The sequence below is a fragment of the Scyliorhinus torazame genome, chromosome 27 (assembly GCF_047496885.1).
Source record: "Scyliorhinus torazame isolate Kashiwa2021f chromosome 27, sScyTor2.1, whole genome shotgun sequence".
Lineage (NCBI taxonomy): Eukaryota > Metazoa > Chordata > Chondrichthyes > Carcharhiniformes > Scyliorhinidae > Scyliorhinus > Scyliorhinus torazame.
Genome location: NC_092733.1, coordinates 12,106,164 through 12,120,316, shown reverse-complemented (window position 1 = coordinate 12,120,316; position 14,153 = coordinate 12,106,164). Strand labels below are relative to the sequence as shown.

Genomic DNA, 14,153 nt, shown 5'->3' with positions numbered 1-14,153 from the left:
CCGCCCGACCATGATGTTATTATTCCGTGGCCTATAGACCAATCCTATCAGCGAGCTTTTCTCCTTGCTATTCCTAATTTCCACTCAAATGGATTCAACCTTTTTCTCCATTGAACCTATGTCATCTCTCACGACTGCCCTAATGTCATCCTTAAATATCAGAGCTACACCACCTCCCTTACGTTCCCACCTGTCCTTCCGAATAGTCTGATAACCCTGAATATTTAAATGCCAATTTTAACTACCCTGCAACCATGTCTTGTGTAATGGCCACAGAATCAAATTCATTCGCGACGATTTGCGTCGTCAACTCATTTACCTTGTTTTGAATGCGACGAGCATTCAAGTGAAGTGCCCCTATACTAATCTTTTAAAATCTTTTTGAATCCTCACACCTCCATTAATAACATCTCCTGAGTTCTTCTTCCCTTTAACCTTTTTCATAATTTTCCCTGTAGTTGAATCCTCCTCCCCACGTGCTAACCTGCTGCTTTGCTTCTCATTAACCATTATTCTTCCTGTAGTTTCACTCATCCCTTCCGCCCCCCCCACACATGCTTGTTCAAAGTCCTTGTGACCACCCTTTTTACCCTTTCCTCTAGAACAGTGGTCCCAGATCAGTTCAGGTGAAAGCCGTCCCAACGGTATAGATCCCTCCTCTTCCAATCCAGATGCTAATGCCCCATGAAAAAAGAACCTCTCTTTCCCGCACCACTCCTTTAGCCACGTGTTTGCTTCCCTAATTTTCTGATCCCTATGCCAATTCGCACATGGTACGGGTAGTAATCCTGAGGTTATAACCATTGAGGACCTGTTCTTTAATTTAGCTCCGACTGCCTGATAATTCCCCAACAGGTCATCCTTCCTAGTCTTGTCTATGTTGTTTGTCCCAATGTGGACCACAGCAACTGAATCCTCCCCTTCCCATCCAATATGCTTTCATGACACTCAGAGATGTCCCTTACTCTGGCACAGGGCAGGCAGTGGGATTCTCAATCCTGCTTACAAAGGATGCTGTGAACAAGAGACAAAGGAATGCCGTGTGTTTTGGGTGCAACTGGTGTAGCTAATGGGAGGGACCAGGCCTGTCTAGAACAAATACATTGCCTGCAGAACTTGAAGCTGAGCAGAAGGTTCTCTGCTTGGTCCTAATGAAAAAAAGGTTTCTCTCTCAAAGGACTGTATACCAAGTAAAATCTGGTTGTTAACTTTATACAAAAGTGGTATTTGAAATGTGTGGGTTTGCTTAATTGGAATGTAGAAGCAAATTTCAGGAAGCAAGTTAAGATGTTGTACCTGTTTACTTTAAAGCTATTTCTTTGTTGCTAATGTTCTTAATTCTTTGTTCAAATTAAAGTCTGTTTTAATGTGGGCGACACAGTGGCACTGTGGTTAGCACTGTTACTTCACAGTTCCAGGTTTGATTCCGGCCTTGGGTGGCTGCCTGTGGAGTTTGTACTGTCATGTGAGAGTACCTTTAAGAAATGGGTGTTTATCGAATAGCTGTAGTGAATGTACCTTTAAGAAATGGGTGTTTATCAATGATATCAGAGTGTGGGTGGAACTGGGCTGTCTGTCTGCTTTTACCATCACTTTGGGCTTGCAGCTACAGGGTGTGTTTAGTTTTGTTTTAGATTTGGAGAAGCTACAGTCACAGCAAGATGTGTATGAATCTCTGCAAGCTTATAAATGTTCATTTGATTTCAAAGTGGTAACTGTTCTCAGTAGTGAAGTTAAACCTGATTTCTTTCTGTAAAAAGGGTTCTTTTTGTCTTATGGATGTTGCAAGGAAATATTAAGAGTTACTTAGAGAGTACTGTATTCTTTGGGGGATTTATTGGTCTTGCTAGTTGTTAAGATGTTTACTGTGGGTTTATAAAGTGTTAACTGGTTTCATAAATAAACATTGTTTTAATTTAAAAATACTGTAGATCTCTGTTGCATCACACCTGCAGAGTAGGGCCGTGTGCTCCACATAACCACAATCTATTAAAAGTTGTGGGTCAGGTGAACTCCATGATACACTTTGGGGTTCTCTCAACCCTAGCCCATAACAGTACATTCTCCCTGTATCTGCTGGGTTTCCTCCGGTTTCCTCCCACAGCTCAAAGATGTGCAGGTTAGGTCGATTGGCTGTGCTAAATTTCTTCTTAGTGTCCAAAAGTTTATGTGGGTTTACCGGGTTACGGGGATAGAGTGGTGCGTTGGTCTCAGTAGGGTGGCTCTTTCAAAGGTTCGGTGTAGACTCAATGGGCCAAATGGCCTCTTTCTGCACTGTAGTGATTCTAAAAGCTGCCTGCTGGCAGGGTTGTAACTCCTGTTAGCAGGAACATTTCCTCACAATTTTATCAAATGCAAGTAGTTGGGTTCCAGACCTGGGATCTTAACCAAACTTGGGGTACAGGTCTGGATCCATAATAGGTGCAAAACAAATACAAGTTGGTATGTTCCTGCTTCTGTCTTTGGGCTACTGAGACTGGTAACAAAAATTTAATTATGTACTACTAGGAGTATAGGATGCACAAAATCCATAAAGATCCCCATGCAATATGAAGGAGCATTCTCTTTTGAGACCTGTCTCGCTACTATGTACTAACAACAACTTGTATTGAATAGTACTTTTAATGTAATGAAACCTCCTTTGCAGGAGTGATTACCAAACGGAATCTGTCACCAAGCAACATAAGGAGATATTAGGACAGGTGTCCACAAACTTGGTCCAAGAAGTAGGTTTAAAGGAACATCTTCAAGGAGATTGATGCCAAGAGGCGAAGGGGTTTAGGGAGTTCCATAACCCTTCAATGTGTGTCAAATATGATTTCCATCAAGATAAATGATTTAGATCAAATAGTCTTTTTGATTTCAACATCTGTGCACATTGAATCATTAATTACAGTGGTGTTGAAAAGTTTAATTGTGTAAAAGTTTCTTTAGATTAATTTACCTCATAAAATCTGTTTCTCACACAATTTTTTTTATATGAGTTTACATTGCATTTCTTTCCTTGTAGGTTGACTGCTTATGTGGTGAAAGTGTTCGCGATGTCGTACAATTTGATCACAATTCAAAAAGATGTTCTCTGTGGTGCTGCAAAGTGGTTGATATTAAATAAACAGAGACTTCATGGTCACTTCCAAGAGGACGCTCCTGTAATTCACGGAGAGATGATTGTACGCAAGATGTTTCTTCTTTCTCGTGTTCAGTGCAGATGGTTGTAATGAAGAATTAAGGCAATTGAATTGTGCAATGTTATAGGACAGAATGAGGCCATTCAGTCCATCGTGCTGATGCTAGCTCTTTGACAGAAATATCCAGTTTGCCTCAGTCCCCTGGTGCTTCCCCAGATTTTTGCCCTAAAAGTGTTCCCCCAGCTCTTTGTCGTTGCTGTTGAACCTTCTTGCACCACTTCTTCAGAGTGTATTCCAGATCGCAACTTGCTGCATTAAATGCAACATTGGGCGGGATTCTCCCCTACCCGGCGGGGCGGGGGGTCCCGGCGCCGAGGAGTGGCGTGAACCACTCCAGCGTCGGGCCACCCCAAAGGTGCGGAATCCTCTTACCTTCAGGGGCTAGGTCCGCCCCGGAGTGGTTTGCGCCCCGCCGGCCAGCGGGGAAGGGACTTGGCACCACGCCAACCAGCGCCGAAGTGCCTCTGCCGGCTGGCGCAAGTTGGCACATGCGCAGGAACGCCAGCGTGTGCTGCCGTCATCCCCGCGCATGCGCAGAAGGCTTCATTTCCGCACCGGCAATGGCGGACTGCTACAGCCGCTGGTGCAGAAGAATAGAGTGCCCCCGTGGCACAGGCCCGCCCGCGGATCGGTGGGCCTCGATCATGGGCCAGGCCACCGTGGCGGCACCTCCCGGGGCCAGATCTCCCCGTGCCCCCCCAAGAACCCCGGAGGCCGCCCACGCTGCCAGGTCCCGCCGGTAAGGACCTACTCCAATTTACGCCGGCGGGACCGGCAAAAAAACGGGCGGCCACTCGGCCCATCGCGGGCCGGAGAATCGCCGGTGGGGGCCGCTGCCAGCGCGATTCCCGCCCCCGCCAAATCCCAGCGGGGGGTCGGAGAATCCCGCCCATTGTCTCTGGTTTATATGTGAATTTCTTTAATCAGAATCCTCTCCCACTGGGATCACGTTCTCCTCTATTTACACTATCAGAGCTCTTCACGATTTTGAACATCTTGATCAAATCTTCCCTTAGCCTTCTCCTTTCGCCTTTTTTCTTTGTTCAAACGACTCCTTGACCTGATATCTCAGTCACTCCTACAACCTACATTCATCCTTCAGTTGTTTCGCACCTTTGCTCTTCACTATTGTGAATGTTCTTTCAACCACCGTGTCACTGTTCTCTGGACCAAACCTCCAAATCCTTCTGTTTTCAAAGCTCTTTACGTAACATTCCTCTTCCCACTCCAAATCCATCTTCACGTTCTTCACTTTTCTTTGGTGTCCGTTCTGTGCCCCTCGACATGGGAAAGCATTCTGCTATATTTTTCGAGTTGTTGGGAAACTTGTTCCTTTCACCTTTTCCATGAGCTTCTTCAAAATTGATCAACTTAACTAAATGTTAAGGGTGTAATTTTCCTGTCAAGGCTTTTGGTTTTAAAATTGTTGTTTAAAATGTTCACATCTAACTTGGATGTACACAACATTCCTGATGTTCCAAAATTGTCAAATTGTTCCCTCAGATGAATTTGAGGCTGTCAGGTTTTAATTATGACCTGAATTATAGGATATTTCTGCCCCAATCTTTCCTTGAGTGTTTTTTCAGGCTTTGATTTGTTTTCGTAAATCTTTGCCAAACAATTAACTCCAGAAATGAAATCAGCAGTTTAACTCCTCCTTCAGGTACCATCCCTAAGACTTCCATTGGACGAGTCCATAATTATGCCTGGCAAAGTACTACAGTGGTTTGCTATCTACAATATGGCTGACCTGGAAGCACTCCTAATCTTATCACCTGCCATCAGGTGAATTTGAAGGTATTACAGGCTGATTGACAACTTATTTGTCGATGTTATGGATGCACCTTCCATGGCCATCAAATCCTGAAGTGGGACACCACCACTGTGCCCCAAACCGTCCTGCAGCAGTTTAACTACTCCTAATTGCTTTGAGTCAGAATGTGAGAATGTGCATGAATGAAATGCTTCATTTTTTTTGCATGTTTTAGGGAGGAGTATATGGATCAGAAAGCGACACATCACTGACTGCATTTGTGCTCATCGCAATGCTTGAGGCTAAATATGTTTGTTCAACTTGCATCGAGGTAATGGAGTACTTTTTTTAAGAGTAAGGTGATAAGACAAGATTGCAATGTAATATTTTGGTTCAGATGATTTTGTTAAAGTTTTCTTGAAATTACCTCCAATTTTATCTCATGTCACCTGAAAGGCCTGACTCTTGCTTTGCATATTGTCAATCAGAAAATGGGATCTCGTCTATTTGGCAATTATTCAGCATGGAAGTTTGGAAGTGATTGATAGCAGACTAGCCGAAAAGATTATTGGCATCATTGATAAACATGATACTGTCTGTTGTCATTTTTACTCTGGTCCCAGATGTCCTGTTTCCCTTGTAGTGGCATTGTCACTCAGTTCAACAACTTTGTGATGGTTAACGCATGGAAGCTACTGGAAGTTGTAAGAAAGTTTGGAAACAAGGCACGGGAATATAAGGGGGATGGAGTGGGGAAGAGAAATCAGTGGCTAGAGTAGAATGGGGGAAGTAAGGTGTTCAAGGTTAGAGGTCTGGAGGAGTGATCAGAGAACGGAGTGGGATCAGTGGATGTGGATTGATTATAGGATCATGGTGAAACTGGAAGCTGGCTCATTGATAATGATTCGGGTGCAAAGAATATCAGTCTCAGTTAATTCAATTTAGATCAGAAGAAGCATTCCTGCAATATCTGGTGGCACCAGACTGTTCAGCATATGTGGTTTGTAAAGAGACTTGTGAATGTTCTTTCAATCACTATGTCACTGTTCGCTGAAGAGACTTTTAAAATAAAATGTCCTTACTTAGCATGGGCACAGTGCATAATGTCAGCCAAATTGTATTGAGCAAAGAGAAGCAACAAAACAGGTACACCTGAGTTTACATATTCAAAAATATTACTGCTGTGAATGTTTTCTCAATACACGAGTTGGTAACGGTTGATAGAATTTCATTCTAAAATTTCTTAATTTATTTATTATTCATTAATTTCAGAATTATGAAATCAGTATCAGAAAAGCAGGTGACTATCTGCAAAATAGGATTGGTAATCTGAAGAGAACATACTCGGTGACAATCACAACCTATGCTCTATCACTATTGAGAATAAACAAACTGGACATCCTGATGAAATTTGCTTCCGGTAAGTCCGCATTTTCTCTGTCGTTAGAATTTTCCTACAGAAATTCTGTCTATCTCTGCACACCCAGGGACTGTAACAGTAAGTGAAATTGTTAGTTAATAAAAACAAAGGCAGAGACAATGCTGTCTTGATCCCTGAGATCAGAACTTGAGCTAGTTTGAAAATTCCAAATTCACTACACCCATGAGGCAGCAAACATTTCCCTTTATCTAATCAATAATTAAAGTTGAGGAGGTGAAGTTGTTTTTGCTCACAGTGCGAAAGGAGCTTACAACAAATTACATTGTGCCCAGTTTCTGCTCCATTGAATCAGAGCTGATTAGTGATGAGCATGTTTGGCACTGCTCCTGAAAAATAGTTTTCAGCCCCATCTCCTTCATGTTGGTGCAGCATTTTTTGCTGGACACCCAGTATAGGGATCTGATGAAAAGGTGGTTCTTTTATCACTGACTGGGCCTCCACCCATCAGATGAGCTCATACTGGGAGGCAGTAATTATAATAATTTTTATTAGTGTCACAAGTAGGCTTACGTTAACACTGCAATGGGGCTGGTTTAGCACACTGGGCTAAATCGCTGGCTTTGAAAGCAGATCAAGGTAGGCCAGCAGCACAGTTCAATTCCCATACCAGCCTCCCTGAACAGGCGCCAGGATGTGGCGACTAGGGGATTTTCACAGTAACTTAATTTGAAGCCTACTTGTGACAATAAACGATTTTCGTTTCATTTCATTTCAATGAAGTTACTGTGAAAATCCCTGAATCGCCACACTCCGGCGTCTGTTCGGGTATACAGAGGGAGAATTCAGAATGTCCAATTCACCTAACAGCACGTCTTTCGGGACTTGTGGGAGGAAACCGGAGCACCCAGAGGAAACCCACACAGACACGGGGAGAACGTGCAGACTCCGCACAGACAGTGACCCAAGCCGGAAATTGTTCCCAGGTCCCTGGCGCTGTGAAGTAACAGTGCTAACCACTGTGCTACCGTGCCACCACTGCTACCTTACCGCAGTGGAGACCTGAGGCCAAAATGGCAAATCTCTCTGGAGCCTCACCAGGATGTCAACAGCCAGTAGCCTCAGTCTTGATGCTGTTGTAGGTCTAGGAAGCCTGAATTTGTGTGCAACATCCCTGCTGATGGGAGAAGCCTTCATTGGGAATTGTGAATGATAAGGAATATGACATTTTGGCAGTTATGGGTCTAACGAGGACCAGCAACATTAGATGCTGAGAATGAAGGCAGAATAATTATCCTTCGATGTTCATTATTTTGGAATATGACTTAATAGAAATCTTGGAGTGTGATGCTGGGGTATTTCAGTGAAGAAACTCAGATAGTTTTGTGAGTAAATATATTGGCTAGAGGAGTGCAGAAAAAAAAATTTAAAAGTGAATATTCAATTTTTTTTATCCAATAATGTTTTTATTCCTACTTTTTAAAAGCTCCAAAAGCAGGAGGAGCTTTGATTTTTTTTTCTGGTTCCATTCCTTCTCACTCACCGAATAATTCATCAGGAACACATTCTGCTTGAATTCTCGGGCGAAATTCTCCGTTATCGGCGGAAAGTCCGCCGATCGGCGCCAAAAACGGCGCAAATCCCACTTGCGTCACGTCATAAAAATGGGACGATAGTCTCCAGCCCGAAATGGGCTAGCAGTGACGTAACGGGATCCGCGATTGCGCAGTGGTTCACGCCGTGCAGCGTCATACGCGCCGCACGTCGTGACGGCTCATAAGGCCGCGCAGCTCCCCCCCACCCGACCGGAACACCCGACTGGATGGCTGGCCGTCGCTCAGCCCCAAGGTTCGAGTCACGCGATGTGGAGGCGCTCCTGGACGCGGTGGAGCACAGGAGGGACGCCCTGTATCCCAGGCATGGCCGCAGAGTTGCCCCACGCCACAGCCGGCGTCTGTGGAGGGAGGTGGCAGAGGCCGTCACCGCTGTGGCCCTGACACCACGGACAGGCACCCAGTGCCACAAGAAGGTGAACGACCTCGTCAGAGCAGGCAGGGTGAGCCTCCCCCATATCCCCCCTCCCCCATATCCCCCTCCCCCATAGCCCCCCTCGCCATATCCCCCCTCCCCCATATCCCCCCCTCCCCCATATCCCCCCCTCCCCCATATCCCCCCCTCCCCCATATCCCCCCTCCCCCATATCCCCCCTCCCCCATATCCCCCCTCCCCCATATCCCCCCTCCCCCATATCCCCCCTCCCCCATATCCCCCCTCCCCCATATGCCCCCTCCCCCATATTCCCCCCTCCCCCATATCCCCCCTCCCCCATATCCCCCCTCCCCCATATCCCCCCCTCCCCCATATCCCCCATAGCCCCCCCTCCCCCATAGCCCCCCCTCCCCCATAGCCCCCCCTCCCCCATAGCCCCCCCCTCCCCCATAGCCCCCCCCTCCCCCATAGCCCCCCCTCCCCCATAGCCCCCCCTCCCCCATAGCCCCCCCTCCCCCATAGCCCCCCCTCCCCCATAGCCCCCCCTCCCCCATAGCCCCCCCTCCCCCATAGCCCCCCCTCCCCCATAGCCCCCCCTCCCCCATAGCCCCCCCTCCCCCATAGCCCCCCCTCCCCCATAGCCCCCCCTCCCCCATATCCCCCCCTCCCCCATATCCCCCCCTCCCCCATATCCCCCCTCCCCCATATCCCCCCTCCCCCATATCCCCCCTCCCCCATATCCCCCCTCCCCCATATCCCCCCTCCCCCATATCCCCCCTCCCCCATATCCCCCCTCCCCCATATCCCCCCTCCCCCATATCCCCCCTCCCCCATATCCCCCCTCCCCCATATCCCCCCTCCCCCATATCCCCCCTCCCCCATATCCCCCCTCCCCCATATCCCCCCTCCCCCATATCCCCAAGTGAATCCAGCCCTAACCTTAACCTCTGCAATGCACGCGCAACCGATGGCGTGCATTCATATACCTGCCTAACACTGTTGCCTTTTACCCCTGCCACCCCCCCCCCCCACAGGAGAAGCGCGCACACAACAATAGGGAGCATGTGAGGACTGGAGGAGGGCCCGCTGATGAGAGGCCACTGACCGTACACGAGGAAAGGGCCCTGGAACTGGCTGGCGGACCTAAGGACCGGGAGGTTGCTGATGCAGAGGTCGGGGGCCCACCAGCAAGTGAGCCACCGACAGCCCGTCCCCATATCCCCCCTCCCCTATATCCCCCTCCCCCGTATCACCTGATCACTGCCTGATGTCTAACCATGCATGCTTCATTGTGTATCGCAGGACCAAACGTCCAGGCACCCATCCCCGCAGAAGCACACCGCCCGCAGGATGCCCCTCGGAGACCACAGGAGATGGAGAGACCCGCACCCTCCAGCATGCGACGCCCGCAGGATGCCCCTCGGAGACCACGGGAGACGGAGAGACCCGGACCCTCCAGCATGCGACGCCCGCAGGATGCCCCTCGCACACCACGGGAGACGGAGAGACCCGGACCCTCCAGCATGCGACGCCCGCAGGATGCCCCTCGGAGACCACGGGAGACGGAGAGACCCGGACCTTCCAGCATGCGACGCCCGCAGGATGCCCCTCGCACACCACGGGAGACGGAGAAACCTGGAGCAACAGGGAGACGACACCCCCGTCACGTGCGGGAGCGACCACCCAGCGATGAGGGGGGCAGCCACAGGCCCCCGCCACATCCGAGCCAGGACACCACTACCCAGGACACCCCTACCCGGGACAGCACTACCCAGCACACCCCTACCCGGGACAGCACTACCCAGCACACCCCTACCCGGGACAGCACTACCCAGGACACCCCTACCCGGGAAAGCGAAATACCGGACAGTGACTCAGAGTGGATGGGTGGAGACGAACCCCCACCCCAAAGTGCCATGGAGTCAGAGTGGGACGAAGAGCACGACACAACGCCACTGCTGTCACCAACACCCTCCACCATCGCAGAAACACTCACCACGGTTGGGCACTTTAGTGATGAGGCGTCTGGTACACTCACTGGTGCGCACAACACAGCCGCCCCGGTACAGCAGGTGGAGGTAGGAGCAGCAGAGGGACCGGACGGTCGGAGGGCAGCCCAGGCCAAGCGAACATCTGCCGCCCAGATGGATCCCGGGTTCCTGCAGTTACCACACCCACACATAGATCCGATGCAACCACCGACCCGGAGGCGAGCGAAGAGGGTGACGGGCGGCTTGCGGCGGCTGCGGTCGCAGGTGGAGGAGGCCACCCGCGTCCAGGAGCTGGGAGTGGTCCCGGTCATGCGTGCCACCCAGGCTGACACCACACAGGTGGCATCCGCGGTGGAGGCAATGGTTGCGACGGTGTCAGACATGGGGAACGGTTTGCGAGGCCTGGGGCCTTCCGTGCAGGCGGCGTCTGTGGCCCAGGAAATGGCTGCCCTCTCACAGGAGGCCATGAGCCAGTGCCAGCGCCAGATGGCAGAGGCGCTCAACGCCATAGCCCAGTCTCTGCAGGCCATGGCCCAGTCTCAGCAGGCCATCGCTGAGGGCATCGGCGCCAGTGGCCATGTGCGAGCCGGCGTCGCACTGTCACAGACAGGGTTGGCCAACACCCTGGGCTCCATGGCTGCAAACCTGCAGACCCCTGTCGATACCAGCACGGGCCTCCAGGTCCACCAGCGCCAGATGTCGGGGGGGCGTCGGATGGCCAGTCCGTTCGCATCCCCCACCCATGTAGAGGCCTGGGGGCCATCGGGCACCCCGAGGGAGGAGGAGGTGGTGTGGTCCGTCCCGGCTCCCTCTGTAGGGGAGGACCCGGTACACCGCGACACCTCGGACTCCCCCCCCTTCCGTCCCAGGTGCATCGGGTGGGCAACGGGCAGGACAGGCTGGCAGCTCGCCATCCCAGTCGCCCGGGCCGCAGCCTGGCCCATCTAGGCCAGGACGCCCCAGGAAACGGCCGCCAAAGGGATCCAGTGTCAGAGGGCAGGAATCACAGGAGTCCACCTCCAGTTCTGCTGTACCATCTGGGGAACCACGTAGACGTAGTCAAAGGGCCTGTAAGGCCAAACAATTAGACACTGAGTACGTTGGCACGGGTGCAGGGCACAGATGAGTTTTAGGGGCTAGGGCACGTGCATGAACTCCTTTGGTTATTAAAGACAAAGTTACACCTACCGAAGCTGCCTTTGTGCTCTGTCCAAAGTGTGCGGGCGTGTCATGTACGTTGAGCGCAAGTGTGTGTGTGAGGGGTGGTCTTACCTCAGCCCCAGGTGAGTCTGCCCCCTTCCCCCTGGGCCGCCATCAACATCCCCCGGGCAGAGGACGGGACCGTGCGCTGCAGTGTCACAGCCGCATGCAGGGATGGTCTGGGTGGATGGTGGTACTGTGGCCATGGGTCAGACATAGTCCAACGATGTAGAGCCAGGAGCTCATCGCAGGGCGGGTTGTCATCATCCTCCATGGCCTGCGATAGACACGCGCCCACCCGCAACTGTGTGAGCCCGGCCCGTTGTGCCGCCGGTGGATCGGCAACGGGGGGGGGGGGGGTGGTGTGCATGCGAGTGGGGTGGGTGGGGTTGGGGAGGGGGGTGAGGGTGCTGGGTGGGTGGATGGGTGGGGGGTGTGGGTGGTCGGCTGTTGCCATGGTGTGCGGTCTGTGGCCATACTACCCGATTCCCACGCCCATCTAGTCAGTGAAGCGGGCGGCTATGTGCCCGCTGGGCCAGCCGGCAATGGTGGACAGCGACCCGCCTGTGTCTACCCTGTCTGCCCTGACCATTGCCCCCATCCCCCTCATCTGGGGAGGACTGGGCCTCTTCCTGCTGCTCCTCCACTCTGCCCTCCTCTGCCTGCGGCACATCGCCCCTCTGCTGGGCTATGTTGTGCAGGACGCAGCACACCACAATGATGCGGCCGACCCTATCTGACCGATACTGGAGGGCGCCCCCAGAGAGGTCCAGGCACCTGAAACGCATCTTCAGCACGCCAAAGCACCTCTCGATCACTCCCCTTGTCGCTACATGGGCATCATTGTAGCGGTTCTCCGCCTCATTGCGTGGCCTCCGTATAGGCGTCATCAGCCACGATCGGAATGGGTAGCCCCTGTCGCCCAGCAACCAGCCCCTCAGCCGGGGATGGCGTCCCTCGTACATGCCGGGGATGGATGACCGCGACAACACGAATGAGTCGTGTACACTGCCTGGGTGACGGGCGCAGACGTGCAGGATCATCATGCGGTGGTCGCAGACCACCTGTACGTTCATCGAATAGGTCCCCTTCCTATTAGTGAACACGGCCCTATTATCTGCAGGTGGCCGCACGGCGACGTGCATCCCATCGATCGCGCCCTGGACCATGGGGAACCCGGCCACGGCAGAGAAGCCCACGGCCCGGGCATCTTGGCTGGCCCGGTCCACTGGGAAGTGGATGTAGCGGTGTGCCATGGCATAAAGGGCATCTGTCACTGCCCGGATGCACCGGTGCACCGATGTCTGCGATATGCCGGACAGGTCCCCACTCGGTGCCTGGAATGACCCCGTTGCATAAAAGTTCAGGGCCACCGTAACCTTGACGGACACGGGGAGAGGTTGTCCCCCGCCAGTGCCACGCGGTGACAGGTGTGCCAGCAGGTGGCAGATGTGTGCCACGGTTTCCCGGCTCATCCGGAGTCTCCTCCTGCATTCCCGGTCCGTGAGGTCCTGGTATGACTGCCGGGGCCGGTACACACGGGGCGCCCTCGGGTGCCTCCGTTGCCGTGGGGCCGCGACGTCCTCCTCCCCCTCCTCGTCCTGTCGGTCAGGTGTCCCTCCAGCCTGGGCGGCTGCCGCCTGCCCCTCTGCGGCAGCCTGCGCCGCCTCTCTGGCACGCTCCTCCTCCTCCTCCTCCTCCTCCTCCTCCTCCTCCTCCTCATCCAGGGCAACATAGACATGAGCGGCTGCCACCACGGCGGCCAACATCGCTGGATGATCTGAAAACATGACGGCCTGGTGGGGGGGAGGGGAACGACGACATGTCGTCATTGCCCATATCCCGTCCTCCCCCCAGCCAGGTGGCATGGACCGCATGGGTCCAACTGTTGGAGGCTGGCATCTGGCCAGGTGGACCAACTCATTTGCCCTCCCATCACCCTCCTCGGCATGGACCCCCTCCCCAACCTCCACCACAGCACGGACCCCCCCCCAACCCCCAACCTCCACCCTGGCACGGACCCCCCCCCAACCCCCAACCTCCACCCCAGCACGGACCCCCTCCCCAACCTCCACCCCAGCACGGACCCCCCCCAACCTCCACCCCAGCACGGACCCCCCCCAACCCCAACCTCCACCCCGGCACGCACCCCCTCCCCAACCTCCACCCCAGCACGGACCCCCCCAACCCCCAACCTCCACCTCGGCACGGACCCCCCCCAACCCCCAACATCCACCCCGGCACGGACCCCCCCAACCCCCAACCTCCACCCCAGCACGGACCCCCTCCCCAACCTCCACCCCAGCACGGACCCCCCCAAACCCCCAACCTCCACCCCAGCACGGACCCCCCCCAACCTCCACCCCGGCACGGACCCCCTCCCCAACCTCCACCCCAGCACGGACCCCCCCAACCCCTAACCTCCACCCCGGCACGGACCCCCCCTAACCCCCAACCTCCACCCCAGCACGGACACCCCCCAACCCCCAACCTCCACCCTGGCACGGACCCCCCCCCCCAACCCCCAACCTCCACCCCGGCACGGACCCCCCCCAACCCCCAACCTCCACCCCGGCACGGACCCCCCCCAACCCCCAACCTCCACCCCGGCACGGACCCCCCCCAACCCCCAATCTCCACCCCGGCACGGACCC

General features: G+C 53.5%; 1 protein-coding gene across 1 annotated transcript in view; it reads left to right on the top strand.

Annotated features, from left to right (window-relative positions):
- LOC140403226 (complement C3-like) overlaps positions 1-14,153 on the top strand; it is a 466,462-nt gene that overhangs the window by 311,712 nt on the left and 140,597 nt on the right. Inside the window, exons 26-28 of the mRNA XM_072490983.1 lie at positions 3,011-3,170; positions 5,177-5,272; positions 6,214-6,361. Of these exons, the coding sequence (XP_072347084.1) occupies positions 3,011-3,170; positions 5,177-5,272; positions 6,214-6,361 (404 nt within the window). The remainder of the gene's footprint in view (positions 1-3,010; positions 3,171-5,176; positions 5,273-6,213; positions 6,362-14,153) is intronic.